The 15,414-nt window shown below is 42.2% G+C and overlaps 1 protein-coding gene across 6 annotated transcripts in view; it reads left to right on the top strand.

The window, feature by feature from the left end:
• Nucleotides 1–134: 134 nt before the first annotated feature.
• Nucleotides 135–15,414, top strand: part of WDR7 (WD repeat domain 7) — a 114,023-nt gene continuing 98,743 nt past the window's right edge. For 4 of the 6 annotated variants that reach the window (XM_085214182.1, XM_085214183.1, XM_085214178.1 and 1 more), the window contains exons 1-6: nt 505–658; nt 9,818–9,989; nt 11,128–11,234; nt 12,843–12,921; nt 13,361–13,535; nt 14,834–14,910. In XM_085214182.1, coding sequence (XP_085070308.1) covers nt 9,831–9,989; nt 11,128–11,234; nt 12,843–12,921; nt 13,361–13,535; nt 14,834–14,910 — 597 coding nt within the window. In that variant the 5' untranslated portion in view covers nt 505–658; nt 9,818–9,830. Of the gene's footprint in view, nt 290–504; nt 659–5,903; nt 5,923–9,817; nt 9,990–11,127; nt 11,235–12,842; nt 12,922–13,360; nt 13,536–14,833; nt 14,911–15,414 lie in introns of those variants that run through there. The other 2 variants (XM_085214179.1, XM_085214180.1) reach the window with 2 other exon arrangements.

The raw sequence follows: 15,414 nt of genomic DNA, 5'->3' as shown, positions 1-15,414 counted from the left end.
CGGCGCCGCGGCTCTTAAACCGTGAGTGGGTGGGAAGCGAGAGCGGCCATCTTGAAAGGTGGCACGCCGAAAGCGAGGCGGCCATATTTGTCAGGGGCACATGTTAAGGGAGGCGGCCATCTTTGTAAGGGGTATGCCTGAGGGGAGGCGGCCATCTTTGTAAGGGGCACGCCTGAGGTGAAGCCCGGCCCGCTGCGGCCCTGAGGAGGACGAGGCGGCTGCGGCCTTTGCTGTGCAGCTCAGTGCCCGCAGGATGCCGATGGCGTTGATATGATATAACACGATTCAGGTACGTTTGCTGTTTCTGTCTTTCTGTCGCCTCTGATCCCGCCGCTGGGTACCGGAGAGGTGCCCGCAGTTCTGCTCTCCTGTCAGGAGAGGTCCGTCCCATTGATGCGCACGCTGAGAGGCAGAACCGCCTTTCACAGAGGCTCCGGCCGAAAGCAGTGCCTTCCGTGCCCGCCGCAGTCTTCCGCCCGCGCCGCGCTGTCACGCTCCGCCGCCCGTCTCCATGGCGACGCCGCTGCCTCTGCGTGCCGTCAGTCGCGACGGCCGGGGGGCGGCTTTACGACACTGGGCGCCTCGGCGGCCGGCCTCATCAGCTGCTCGAGGGAGCGCGGCGCCCGGGGGCTCCTGTGCTGAGCCGCGGCGGGGACAGGTGAGCGCTCGCGGGTTGGCGGCCTCCTCCCGGCCGCGGCGCGCCGTCCCTCAGCCCCGCGGGCCGCCATGTTGTACGGGGGTGGCGGCGAGCCCACGCCGGCCCCCGAGGACCGTTCTCTCGGTGCGGGCGGGGCGCCACGGCGCGGAGTGGCGGTGTGTGGGGGAAGGGCGGGGGGCGGTGTGTGGTGTGTGTGTTGAGGGGGGAGCGTTGTGTGGGGGAACGGGGAGCGGCAGCACCCTCGGTGCCGCATTCACGGCGCTTAGTGGCATCCCGTGGTTGTTTCCCTTTTCTTGTGCCAGCCTCGATACCACTGGTAAATAGGGGTACAGGTTGGAGTTCGCTTTGCAGCTCCGGGGGTAACAGTGCTGAATGCGGTCGTGACAGCTTGGACCTGGAAAAACCTGTGTGGGTTCCCCGTATCACCGAGTGAGGTGCCAGGGCAGCCTGCTTCTGAGGCGTCTGCCAGCTCTGCTGCAGGATCTGGATGGAGCTAGAGAGCCATTAAGGCTGGAGCAGCTTTCTGACACCATCACAGAATCACCAAGGCTGGAAAAGACCTACAGGATCATCCAGTCACAGATGTATAACGCTAATCACAGAATCGTAGGGGTTGGAAGGGACCTCCAGAGATCGAGTCCAACCCCCTGCCAAAGCAGGTTCCCTACACCAGGTCGCAGTAGGTGTCCATGCGGGTCTTGAATATCTCCAGAGAAGGAGACTGCACAACCTCCCTGGGCAGCCTGTTCTAGTGCTCCGTCACCCTCACCGTAAAGAAGTTCTTGCGCACGTTTGTGCGGAACTTCCTATGCTGCAGTTTCTGGCTGTTCCCCTTGTCCTGTCTCCACACACTGCTGAAAAGAGCCTGGCCTCTGCCCCCCACACCTTAGGTATTTCTAGATCTGGATCAGGTCTCCTCTCAGTCTTCTTTTCTCAAGGCTAAACAGACCCAGTTCACTTAGCTTTTCTTCATAGGTGAGATGCTCCAGTCCAACCAGCCACCTGTCATCAATAGTACTCACTAAACCATGTCCCTCAACACAAAATCCAAATGTTCCTTGAACATCTGCAGGGTCAGTGACTCCACCACCTCCCTGGGCAGCCCATTCCAGTGGCTAACCACTCTTTCAGAGAAGCAGTATTTCCTAACGTCCAGCCTAAATCTCCCCTAGCGCAGCTTGAAGCCACTCCATCTAGTCATATCATCAGTTAACGAGAGAAGAGGCCGACCCCCAGCTCACTACAACCTCCCTTCAGGTAGTTATAGAGAGCAATAAGGTCTCCCCTGAACCTCCTCTTTACCAGCAGCACCCAGCAGCCATTCCCGCTGAGCGTGTCCACCTGTGCAGCATTATCACTTCCTTTGTCTGGTTTTGCATTCATCTGTATACCTGTGGATTTCTTTGATATAGCCCACGTTACCTTCCTGCTGTTAAGTGCTTTTGGGTAGGTGTTCTGCAATCCTGTGCTTGGCTGCGGAAAGCAGTAACCTGTTATTGGAATGCCACAGTTATTGGCACCTCGTAAAGATTAGGAAGGAGTTTGTGTCTGAACTAATTGGATTTTTAATGTCTGTTTTGGAAAGCAGTTTGTTTTTGTACAGTTGCATTTGTTTTTGATTTTGATTGCGTTGGGAAGGTTTGGGGCCATGTTCACAATACTTCTGTGTGTGTTACAATAACACATCGTGGCCAAATCAAGTGCTGTGTAAACAAATATCTGAGGAGAGCTTTGTCATAGAGCTTGAAATACAGCAGTGCTGTGTGATGCCCACTGCAGGTGAATGAGTGAGAAGAAATAGAGAATGCATGAGAGATAGAGGTTCTGCCTGCACACGGCTGTGGGAGAGCTCAGCAGATTATAGAGTGGATGAAGGAAGTCCAGGTGCCTGTACCTTTTTAATCCTTGATCCACGTAATAGCTTGGAGCAAGCAGAGGTTAGTTCCCTCCTGTAGATACGCTTAATTCTGTTGTAATGAGTGGGTTTATTGAGGTCAGTGTGAATATTCAGGGCAGTAAAATGAAGTGTGCTGTGTTTACTTTGAGCAGTCCTTGCACCTCTTGGCTGTGTTGGGATGCATTGGTTCTCCTTGATAGCTACTTACTTTTGTTTTTGTCTTGAAATTGGGATGGTTTATTACCAAGACAAACGCACTTGGCATTTCAACTCACCATCTTCTGTCCTGTTTTGCATGCATGTTTGTGCATGTCCATGTGCATGGTGATGGCAGATTTGCCAGGCTTTTTGCTAGGCTGGTTGCCTGACATTGCTGTCACCATGATGAATTTGTTTCATGCAGCATTGATTGCATTCTTCACCTGTTTACTCATAACTCTCTCTTAGTGAAAAATGACGATTTTACTTTCTTAATAAAGACTTTTAGCACAGTGTTGCAATAGTATTTTTTTCATTTGCAAAGCAGAAAGTTGAGCTTATATAAAGTTTAGAGGTACAGTTATTGCTCTCCAAGTTTTGTGTTCAGTGCTTATCCGATGTGAGCTGAAATGATAATGTTAGATGTGTTGGAGTTAAAGAACTGAGCACATAGATCCTTTTCCAGTGTTTTGTATCATGTAAATCTGGCCCAAAATGTCTTCTAGTAGAAAAAAACCTACAAAAATAGCCACTCAAACCCCAAGCAGACAAACATGGATTTATTTATTGAAGAAGTATTAGCTTTTTATAAGTGTTCTCCGACTTTTCAGACATCATGGATTTACAGAGAGAAGATTGCCTCCCACGCTGAGACTGATGGGTGAAGAGGAGCAGAATTTGGCATAGCTCCCATAGCATCCTCATGGACAAGCTGCTGATGCATGCTTAGGATAAGTGCATTAAAACTGGTGGAACATACAGCCTCAGAGGGTTGTAATGGGCAGCATGACATTCTGCTGCAGGACAGTCATAGTGTTTGCACCCCAAGGGCTGGTACTGAATCCTCTGGTGTTTAATATCATCAGAAGTGGCACAGGCGACGGACAAGGCAAATCTACAGGTGGTACAAAATGAGGAGGGAGGTTCACAGAGGTGTGCTGCCTCAGCTGGGAGAGATGAGCCAAGAGGAGCCTTGTGAATTCAGCAGAGGGAAGTGCCAGAAAGTTTCTTCCTGACAGCAGTTGAGCACTTGGGTAGGTTGTGTATATGTAGGAGTGGATGTGATCCTGGCCAGCTGTATCTGGCCCAGATCTTGTTCAGGTTCATTGTGATCTGCTGCAGTGCCTTCTACCCCACCTGCTCTGTGGTTTTGATGGATTTGCGACAGGCTTAGAAGGTGGAAATACTGGGCATTTGATCCCTTTATGATGAGTTGAAATGCATTTCAGAAGCCTCTAACAATTCCTAATGGGCATTCAGAAACAAGCAGAGTGTTATTAACAGAGCGAACGTTGCTGACCATTTGTGTTAACAGATTTGCTTATTCACCATCTACACAAAGAAAGGTGTGAATATCTAAATGTGTGTGTTCTGACAGTTGAACATTTGTGCAACTGTGGATACAGTATTTTGTTTTCTTCTCCCTGCTGTGTCAATCCTCTTTTTTCCCAGCTCCGAGTATTAAATAGAAAAGGCCATTAGTAATAAAATTATAATCATCATTGGGTAATTCAAATGGAAGCCATGGTGTAGCAGAAAGGAGCCTCTGCCATGGATATGTGAGTGCATGTGGGTGGCTTTAGGAGGGGTATTGCAATGCTTAACTCATAACTTCAGGAGTGAAAGATTCTGTATGTGTGAAAAATATTAGGCATAAAAATTACTGTTTGTGTGAAAATATGAAATCCTTTTAGAAGGCTTCTCCTGATGTCATGGATGGCCTCCCTCTCTGTGCTTGGTGACAATCTGAGGAATAACATAATTTAAATTCTACTGAAAATGCAGAAAAAATGCATTAATATGTGATAAACACTGAAGGGGAAGGGAATGATTTATTCTTAATATTTCTGAACTGCTTTGTTTGAGCATAAGTTACATTGACTTAGAAGCAGATGTTCATTTGGCAGACTTCAGTGGTTCATTTTGGAGCTGTTGTAGACCGAGAGTGTACATGATAAAGAAACAGTTATTTCATAGATGTTTTTTTGACAGATTCTTTTAGCGCCCACATGTATCCTAAGATGCACCGGGGACAGAACTGGTACCAGCTGGGTGGCTAGGGAACTGGTTTTATTGTCCCAACACAAGGCAGAGGTGAAAGCCCCTCACCAGCTGCTGGGCCTCCTACGAGAAATCAGTTTGGTTTGGGCGCGTTTTTTGGTCCTACGAACTTATCACAGAGCTGTCTCAGGGTAAAGACCTCAGGGTCTTGATTTTGAGGAAGTTCAGTGGTATCTCTAGGCTGCATCTCATGGCTGGGAGGTGTGGGAAAGCTTGAGGCACCTGCAAGTAAAGTGATCTTGCAGAAGCAGTTTGCGTACAAGTGGAGGAAGGCTTGTGGCTCCATCTTTGATTTGTTGCAGCAACCATTTATTATAAAGCTCTGTGATCATACATCTGACCTTCATCTTCACTCCCATGTCCTTGTAGGTCACTTCCCTGGTTTTCTTGAGCTCTGCACTACTGTTAACTGTTAAAATTTTTTCTGCATCTGCTTTGGCTCTTCTTAAACAGGCTTTCATATGAAGGCAGCAATTTTGTTCCCTAGGTTAGCTGTGAACACTTCACCAGTGCTATACATGTGAAAGAAGTGCTCGATGGTGTTGATAGAACTGTGGTTTGATGAAGGTGTTAAGTGAATCTTTGATTCAGTATTTAAGCAATATGTTGTACTTCAGAAATCAGTTTAATAGCTTTGCTCAAATGGGGATTTTTTCCCAGATTATGGAATTTGCCTGAATACCAGCCTTATTAGTGCTGCTGAGTCACTGACTATTCCACCAAGTTAGTACATTATTTTCTACTTTTGTCCTTACTCATGCAAGGGCACGTTAATAGTGATATTCTTTCAAGTCCTTTTATTAAATAAATACAGATTAATTATTTATCTTTTGGATTTTTTTAGGGAGGGAGTAACAGGACGAGGGGTGTTATCTGGAAATCTGAAGTGTCATTTTCACTTTATGAAGAACACAATTGAAGACACTGAAGAAAAGGGGTTTGTGACTCCAGACATGAGATGAAATAACTTCCAAAGTCAGTATATGAGAGAGTGTTCTTGGATCCACATTAGAGCTCCCACTGCAGGAAAAAGCAAATGAAAAATTTCAGATCTGGGGAATATTAGAGAAAATTGACAGCCTTCCTTTGGTCAGGTGTTTTCAGTAAGGTTAGTCTTTTCCAACCATTCTGCGTCCATGTATTCACTGTGACTTTGAGAGGAGTAGTTTGGAAGTGAAGCAAAGTAGTACCCTACAGATGGCTTTCTATACACACATGGTAACACAAAGTCGGTCTTTCTTTCTGTGTGCTTGTGGAGGAGGGCACCGAGGCGCCTGTGGAAGTGGTATGGAAAGCCTCAGCCACCTCTGTGATGACAGGACTTTTAAGGAGGAAGAGCTCAGTTTGATGTCTCCAGTTCATTTTCCAGTTAAAATTTTCAGTTCCTACTTCTGCAAAAATTCTAGAGAGGTATAGATAAGTAGAACACAGGGTTTCCTTTGCAGTTCACCGCGTGCTTTTTGACCATTTGTCAATAGGTACTGTGTTTATTTGTTACTGGAGTTGGTCATCATTGATGTAAAAAAAAAAAAAAAAATTCTATATTGATTGTTTCCAGACATTAAGTGACTTCTGGTTTTTACTGGGAATGTATTTGATGCTCAGTGGCAGTAGAGAACTGTTGTTCTTTGCAGTCTGAATTCCGCGCCAGTTGAGATGAGTTTGTGGTACTTCCTGAAAATGAAGTTTCTAATGAAGGCTTTGCGATGCCATAATAAAAAACTGGAAGGCAAGAGGTAGCTTTTCTTTTTGCTCTCTCTCCCCGAGGGGTCGGTATTAGAAGTTCTAAGAACTGCTTCTCTCTTTTATATAAAAGTTTTGGAATGTGAATATTTGTAAGCCTTTACATATGATTTTGCTATTAATGTTTGCAGTGTTTTCTCACTTTGGTCTGCATGGACGGTACAAAAATTAGATTGCTTATATGTGGTAATACTTGTGACTGCTGTAATATCCTTGTGAAAATTCAGTACTTAAGTACATATATAATGCTGGTTTTTTTTTTTTTTTTTTTTTAATAGAAATACTTAGGTAAAGCATCAGGCTTACTGCAGAATTTGATAAAACAACTGTATGCCCTGGTAGGAGAGCTCCTTTATTATCCCAACATGCAGTTGTTCGTGTCGCTGAGACAATCAAGAGATGACTTATGGAAATATTCTGATGCATTCCCTGAACTATGAGCAATAGGAAGTGAAAAGCATGGGAAGAGACTTTGTCGCTTACCAGCATTTCTATTCCCAGAATTTTCCAGCTCTGAAATTATTGATTGTTTTATTATCAACTGAAAGTTATTTTGTAGGTTAAACTGAAGGTCAAATATTACTTATTGATAGATTAAAAAAAATAATAGTAACAAACAAAGAGGAAAACAAACCCCAAACACCAACTAAGCAAGAAAGCACTTAGGTATAGTGTGTGCCAACAAGCTGCATTAGGGATACTGCAGTGCACTGTGACTCCTGGCCATGAAGGGTGGCTGTACAGACAGGATGCTGTGGGACTGACTTTGGCAATTCTGTATTTCCAGCCCACAGCTTCTGAGCCCCAGTAGTTGGCTGATGTAAAATTGGTGCAGAATATTGTACCTTCATTGTGATTTAAATACTTCATCTTAACAGAAATTTATGTCTCAGCTCACCTTTCCCAGTGTGTCATCTGTTTTATTTCATGACAAAATGTGGTAAAAGTTGACTTTGTATTTCTGTGATGCATTGTTGTACTGCATCTGGACAATCTTCATTTTAGGATCTCATTCAGTTCTTTTTATCATTTCTCTGTAAATCGAGTACCTTTAGGCCAGAAGTTTTGTAATTCCTCAGCTGACAGGTACGCTGCCTTTATTAAGGTCGCTGCATCCTTTATGCCTTCTGAAAAATATTTTGCAGTTCTGTGTTCTGATCATCCAGACAGGGAACAATTGATCCAGCATTGCGTAACAGCACTGCATTCACAGCCGTGTGTTACAAGCACTCGTCTCAGGGTAGTGTGTCAGAACAGGGTGCGTGCTTGATTGTTGGTCTGTATTTGTATTCATTTATTAAGTAATTCTGCTCAATTTTTAATAGCTGTGGTCCCATTGGGTGCAAAGAAAGATTGGGCATAAAACGACACTTTGTAGTGACTGCTATTACTGTTTTCATCATTTGAATTTACTGAAAAACCATTCCGCATCCAGACTTCTCAGAAGTGTGAGGCTTGGTTTATCCAGCTTGCCTGTGTCCTCTGTTCCAAGACTCAGGCCAGTTTTTAGTTGTCGCTGCAGTCTGTAACATCAAGCTGTTGTTCAGCTGTTTGCTGCTTCCCTTCCCCCCTTTTTCTGTATATATTACTGTGTTCCATTCCTGCTGCCACAGGGACTGTTTGCACTAGAAATGGAGGCAGTGTTTGTCCAAATTACTCTAAAACTATGTGCTTGAAGAGATTTCGGTGTAATGATTATACAGATGAGGGATAGCATTAATTTGTTTTGAGCTCCCTATGGCGTGGCAGAAAAAAGCTTTTGAAATAGAATGTAAAAAAGTGCTATCTGCATCAAAAGCGTAGGGGTTGCCACTGGAGATGAGCACATTTGAGGGTATTTCTTCTTCTTCTGCTTATTTTTCCGTTGTAATCATTCAGAATTGCTTTCTCCATATTCTAAACTACTCTAGAAAGATTTGTTTGTCTGCGAGCACACACTGGTACTACAAGATCAGTGGGATGAATGCATATATATCAATATAAAAACAGGAAAGCGTGTTAAGGTATTCCTTCAGGGAATTCTTCTGCCCTGTTTACACTCCTCTAAATGGGAAATTCTGCTGTGATTTGAAGTGTGCAAAGTTCTGAGCAGAAACCTCTGCTAGGAAACAACAAGAACGCTTCCTTCATTCATTTAGCACACTGATTTCCCCATTCATTTCTCAGTAACTTTCTGTAGTTCAAAGTTCTTCTGCAGGGCAGTTGAGCAACTGCTGCAGTGCTATATGAATCCTGAGTAAAAGATGAAGAAAATGTTGGTCATATCTGATGTAAGCGTTCTGCTTGCTGGCTATGTGCTCTGCTTTTCAGTTTATTCTTAACAAGTACCGGAAAGTGGAAGAGTTCTTACGTCTGAACACTGAAGTGTTTGGTAAACTCAGGGTATTGCTAACAAAAACAGGCTTGGTTTGGTGCTCAAATCTCCTGCTGATCTCAGAACTGGTTTTTATTGGCCTTGCTGTTGCTCAGGTCCCCGGGTTCTGTGCTGCAGCTTTCCCCAGCTCGCATTTCCCCTTCCTGGTCCCTACCCATGGCTGGACTGCAGCTCCGGGCATCTGTGGGGACAGCTGACATGACTGGCAATGAATGGGATGGGTCCAGGAAATCATCAACATCTGTGCAGAAAAGAATTAAAAATGCAATTTTTATTTTGTAACAGCTGCAGCAAGGGACAACAGAAATAAATCAGTTCCTTCTCCTTCAGCCTCAGACTTTCAACCAGTTCTTGTTTAGGATCCAGCTCCTGAGGGCTGGCAGTGGTGGAGGATTGAGAAGTACTTTGCCTTTGCTGTATTTCCTTTTTCTAGCTTTCATTAGTTCTAAATGTTGATAATTCTAGGAGTGACTCTTGTCCCACAACTGTGTCACTTGTAGCACGTTCCAGTTCCTTTGCCCTCATTGCCTGCCCCTCTTAAGAAGCTTTTCTCACAGATTTCCCACCAAGGAAGGCTATAGAAATGCATCTTTAGCCACCACTGCTGCAGATGAGGGCTTAGACACCAGAGACTGAAAAGTTCAGAACTGTGTAAATATGTTATTTGGCCCATTTGTGAGGATGAAAATCTTCCTCACTGAGGGAAGAGATGATTGTATACTGTGTTTTAATTGAGGAGTGGCATGCTGTAGTGACTGTTTCTTTAGGGTGAAATGTTCATAAAGTCACTTCAGACTCATCTTTTACTGTCTTGTGAGATAGGAGGGTGTCAGCTGAAGAGCAGGCATATTCATTGAGACCTAATTTCTATTGCTGAAATTGACAGGTGTGAAAGCAGGATGGCTGGGAACAGCCTTGTGTTGCCCATTGTCCTGTGGGGCCAGAGGGCCCCCACCCACTGCATATCAACCCTGCTGCTCATGGATGACGCGTCGATGATCGTCACTGGCTGCCACGATGGCCAGATATGTCTTTGGGACATTGCTCCAGATTTAGAGGTAAGATGCTGTATGTGTAACTTGAGTTCAGATCATGTCTAAGGTGTTCATCCTTGTTACCAAAGTCATTTTACTGTTCAGTACTGCAGCATCCCCTCTGGTCATTTTGTACTCGTTCATCTGTCCTTTCTTCATCACTTCACATGATGGGACTTGGATGTCACGCCAACTACTTCCTGTAGCAAATATTTCTCAATAGAAAGAGAAGTGCTTGCTCTTGAACTCTTTTACTGCTCCTTCAGTAATTTATCTTAAATAATTATTTCCTCTTTTTCTGAAGCTCTTCTAAGCTGTTTTCAAGTGCAGCTGCTTTGTAAAAACCAGAGATTGGAGGATTGTATCTTGACAGTTTTTTAAGGTTATTACTTGATTAATCTGCTGATTTCCATGAAAACTGAAAAAAAAATCTAGTAGCAAAGATGAAGATTGATTATTATAAATATAGCTATTATATTACATATTAGTGGTTGCCCTGGAGTTGAAATCTGCAAGCGTCTATTGTGAATTTAATCTTGTAATTTGCCTTGGTTCAAGGAACCTTAATATCCTGGAACATAGTAGAGAAATAATCCTTTTTTGTAAAAGGCAGTTTGGTTCAGGAAGGAGTTGTACCTAAAATTCTCAATATCTGAGTTATCCCCTAAATTTGCTTAGCATGTTTAAAAAATAAAGGAGGAGGGATTAGTACAAAATGACTATTACGTTCTAGAAAGGACAAATGAAAGTCACTTTTTTTTTTAGATCAGTGAATGCAATGTATGTAAATTTATAAATAGATGTGTAGGGCTGTGAAGTGTACTTGACTGGAGGAAACTTGCTTCAGTATAACAATTTTTTTTGAGTTGGGTCAAATTCAATCATTTAAAATCACTGTTAACGCGAGTATTATGCAAAATAATTTTTTATACAAATTCATGTTATGTTATTGGGTAGAAATGTTTTTTTTTTTTTCCATGCAACATAGCACATCCTGTGCAAATGCTTTCAAGGTTGTGTGTCCACAACTGTGCTAATAAAATGTGCATGTATACATGTAGCCATATATTTATATAATTTATAAAACAGAAATCTGGAATATGCATGTTCTAGTTAAGTAACACTGTGTTATTTTTCTCTCACGTTTTGTTTCTGATTCTAGATTAACCCCAGAGCTCTGCTGTTTGGTCACACAGCCTCAATCACTTGTTTATCAAAGGCCTCTGCTTCCAGTGAGAAGCAGTACATAGTGAGTGCGTCAGAGAGTGGGTGAGTTCTCTGAGCATTTATTAGTATGCAGATCTGTTAAATAATGGAAGTTTTGAGTAGAGTAGAGATCAGGTTGCTTGCACGTACGTCTTCTCATTCCAGCATCCTCATCCACAGTGCTTTTTACTTAGTCCACTCTCTATAGATATTCCAAATGATGGGACTTCTCCACTGCAGGTACTGAGTGTGGTCATAATTTGGGATATACGGTGTGACTGAGTGCTAAGGGGTAGGGAAGAGAGCCTGAGCATAACGATGGCTTTGGAGATAAGCTGCTGAGACAGCTCCCTGCTTTCCCTCATAGCTGCTCAAGGCCAGATAGCTACTTATCAGAGCTGGCTATGAGCCTGGACAGCTGAACCCCATGTGGAGAGGGTGCAGTCACTGTGCCCTTGTATTCACTTTCCTATCCTGGCCAACTGTGGAACAGTACATCCTAGATGTCAGCAAGAGGGCCATAGTTTGTTACTCTGACAGAGTGACTCTGGGAGGCCAGAGGTTTCAGGTAGTTGAAGAAACTGCTCTTGTCAGCAGGAATCTAAAACAGCTTTCTAAGAAGAGAGATGAGCATTTCATTCTAAACGAATAGCCTTGGTTTGTCAACTTGCATTGAGTAAGATGGGGTTATCTTTCACCTTTGTTTCCTACTTTCTACCTGTGCTAAGTGCAGTTGGAGAAGTATAGGTCAGTTATATATCCAAACAAATGAAATAATTTCTTTTTATCCTGGGAATATGTTAAAACAATCTTTTAACCTGAACACTGTGAACGTAGTTAGTCAAAACTTAGAATTCCCACCTCGTAGTGATTTCAGTACTAACTAGTCTTTTTTTTTTTGGGGGGTTTAGAGTAAGAACAAAAAAGTTTTCTTTGTGAAATGATATATCTGATAAAAAGGGGAAAAGTCACTGACAGATTTTGTTCCAAATAAATTTAGGCATAAAATTTTGAAAGTCAAAATATAGGGAAAATTCTGTACATAGGGTTAAATCTTTTTTAGCTCTCTGAAATCTGAATTAATTCCTGGAGGTAACTGAAATATTTTCTTATCAGATAGGTCAGAAAAATACTTTCTGATACTCCTTTTTGTTGGTTGTTCTTTGATTTCAAGTTGGTCTTAGAACTGCTGGAGAGTTCCAGGTGATGCTTCCACCTGTCATCAGCTTGGAGTCTCTGAAAAACCTTCAGAGTTCACTGCTGTGTGATAAAGTTCTGGTTTTCTGTAAAACCTTTTTCTTTCTCACAAATGTGGAAGAGGCAAGCTGATCTTCAGGTACCTGACAGAGTGCAGTTGATGTACACAAATGACTTGAAATAGTTGTGAGAGGAAATTAGAAATTCTCAGTTACATACTTGCATTTACTTAATATCAATTGTTTGTGATGTACTGTGGTATTTTATTCATTTCCTTTTGTCTTTGTAGAGAAGAACAGTCTGCACAGATTTGGGTAGCACTGGATGCTCAAGTAGATTTTGTGGTTTCTTTGTCTAAATGCAATTCATGCAGTCAATAATAAGCATTTAATTTATTCCATTGTAAATAATTCTTAAATCCTTGGAAGACTGAAATACTTTGGATGTAGTTGTAATCTCTCTTTTGTATTTTAGGGAGATGTGCCTGTGGGATGTGAATGATGGCAGATGCATAGAGTTTACTAAGCTAGCCTGTACACATACTGGCATCCAGGTTGGTATTTGTGTATTATTTGGTGATCCTATTCTGCATTGTATAGCATGGACAACTATAGCCAAGTTATTGAAACGTGAATGAAAACATTCACTCTATCAATTATCCCACCCTGCATTTGAAAATAGGAAATAACAGCAGGAGGGAATCAATAAGCACCCTGCATTTGGAAATAGGAAATAACAGCAGGTGGGAATCAATAAGCACCCTGCATTTGGAAATAGGAAATAACAGCAGGTGGGAATCAATAAGCACCCTGCATTTGGAAGTAGGAAATAACAGCAGGTGGGAACAAAAAGCTCCTTCATCACAACCCAGCAGCAATTTTTGAGTATGAAGCCACTAGGATGTATTTATGTAGTAGTGATCTTGGTTAAAAATGGAATAGTTAGTGTCTTGCATGGAGTGTAACTTCTGTATTGTGTTAATGTCCCCTTAGTTCTACCAGTTTATGGTTGGGACTCAGCGTGAAGGGAGATTGTTATGCCATGGACATTATCCAGAAATTCTTGTTGTGGATGCTACCAGCCTTGAAGTTCTTTATTCTCTGTTATCAAAGATATCTCCTGATTGGATCAGCTCCATGACTATCATTAAATCCAACAGAACACAAGGTAAAGTTTTTTGTTGCTTTTGTTGTGGCTTTACCTCCCTGCAAGGGAATACATTGCTTCAGCTTTTCCAAGAGCCTGGGGAGGAGTTCAGAATGTTGCTTCTTGCTTCTTTCTGCCACGTGGGGGATGAAGGTGATCTTGGGCAGTACCAAGCTCTAACGTTCTGTAAAAGTAACAGATGTGTAGTTATTTCTGTCTCTGAAAATACAGCAGGAGAAGACTTGATAACATGGGTATTCATTCTGTTGCTGTTACATCAGATGAGAGTTTTAGCTCTGGCCAAATTTAAATGCTTTTTCATGAGCTGAGCATAAAATATAGCTAAATCAACTCAACAAGTTGCTCACCTGGTAAATTGGTAAATTGATTCACATTCCTTAGGAGTTCCTGTGAAAGACAGGAAAAGTCTTAATTTTTTTAATTTTTTTTTTTTTTTAAATAAAAGCATGTTCTGCTGGAGTGAAGAGTGGTAACTGTTTTCACTGAGAGTTGTGAGAGTTTAGGAGAGCACTGTAATAGTAAGAGCCTGAAAACTGGCACGAGACTGGAGGAAGAGGTGCAAGCGCTCCAAATGCTAAGGCTGTCATCTACATAACTAATGGAAGTGTGGTATACATTGAGATCGTTTGGCACATGAGAAATTGTGGTTTTGACAAGATAAGTACATGCCATGAGGATTTCTTTTGATTAGTAGTTTTATAAAAAGCACTGGCATAACATTTTCAAAGCTATTATTGCAGAAAATATATTTAAAATCCTGATGTGGGAAAGCTAAATCGCTGTCCCCACAACATCAAAGTTACTGGAATAACTGGAAGTGAATTCTGATTTTAAGTGTTGTCTGGACTGATTTTACTTCTTGTTTTGTAATCATTTTTATATTTTGTAACCAAGAACTTGCCCCTTGGCTTGATGGAATTTTGCTCTGCACTTGACTTGCCTGGTAGAAACAGGAATTTCTGGAAGATTTGGCACTGGATGTGGATTTGGAGCGTGTGGTTTTCTGCCCTTCTCCTCATCACCCCCTATGTATTTTGAGCTTTAGATAATCATTAGAAGTGCTTGCTTCTCCATCATGAGACTTGCACTGATTCAGTGCTTTCACGTTTGTGTGCGTATGCTTCTGGCATGCTGTTTTGCAAAATAATCTTTTGATTCTGAAGCAAACGTTTCAAGATGGTTTTGACAAACTTCAGTGTTGAAGTATTGTCAGATGTGTTTGTACTCAGATACGCACAAAGTGTAACAAAACGAAGACCTTCTTGTACTTACCAGCTTATTTTCTGTTTTTTCTCCAGAGGATACTGTTGTAGCAGTTTCGGTGACTGGCATCCTCAAAGTATGGATAATAACATCTGAAGTTAATCGCATGCAGGTAAGCAAAAGCTTTTGTATTACTGGTATGTCCCAAAAGTCTTACAGGGTATAGTACTGTCGGCTGTTGATGACCAGAATTTTTTCTGGGACTCTGTTCTGATGAAGATGTAAGATATAAATAAGAAGTGAGATATGAAGGTGTTTGAAAGACTTACTGACCAGAGAGCATAATCCTTCCTAGTATTCATTATTAATTATCTACAGCTCGGTCTTATTGGTAATTTCTCCTTTCCTATATACCGATCAGTAAAACTCTTAAAGGAGACTTAACAAACTTCTCTTGTGAATGATCTATTTAGAGAAACATCTTAAATTGAAGTCATAGGTTATTATACTTAGCAACTATGAAAAAAATAACATTATGACACATAAATAAACTACTTCCATTTTTGTATTTCAAGGAGCATTTATATCAGAAAATCAACCAAGTCTGAGTTAGGTTGGAAGACCAATTTAATGGAATTACTTGCTTATAGTCCTGTCAGAGGATGACAAAGACATT

The sequence above is a fragment of the Meleagris gallopavo genome, chromosome Z, assembly GCF_905368555.1.
Source record: "Meleagris gallopavo chromosome Z, MGAL_WU_HG_1.1, whole genome shotgun sequence".
Classification (NCBI taxonomy): Eukaryota; Metazoa; Chordata; class Aves; order Galliformes; family Phasianidae; genus Meleagris; species Meleagris gallopavo.
Note: the sequence above shows the minus strand (reverse complement) of the source record. Positions and strands in the feature narration are given on the sequence as shown.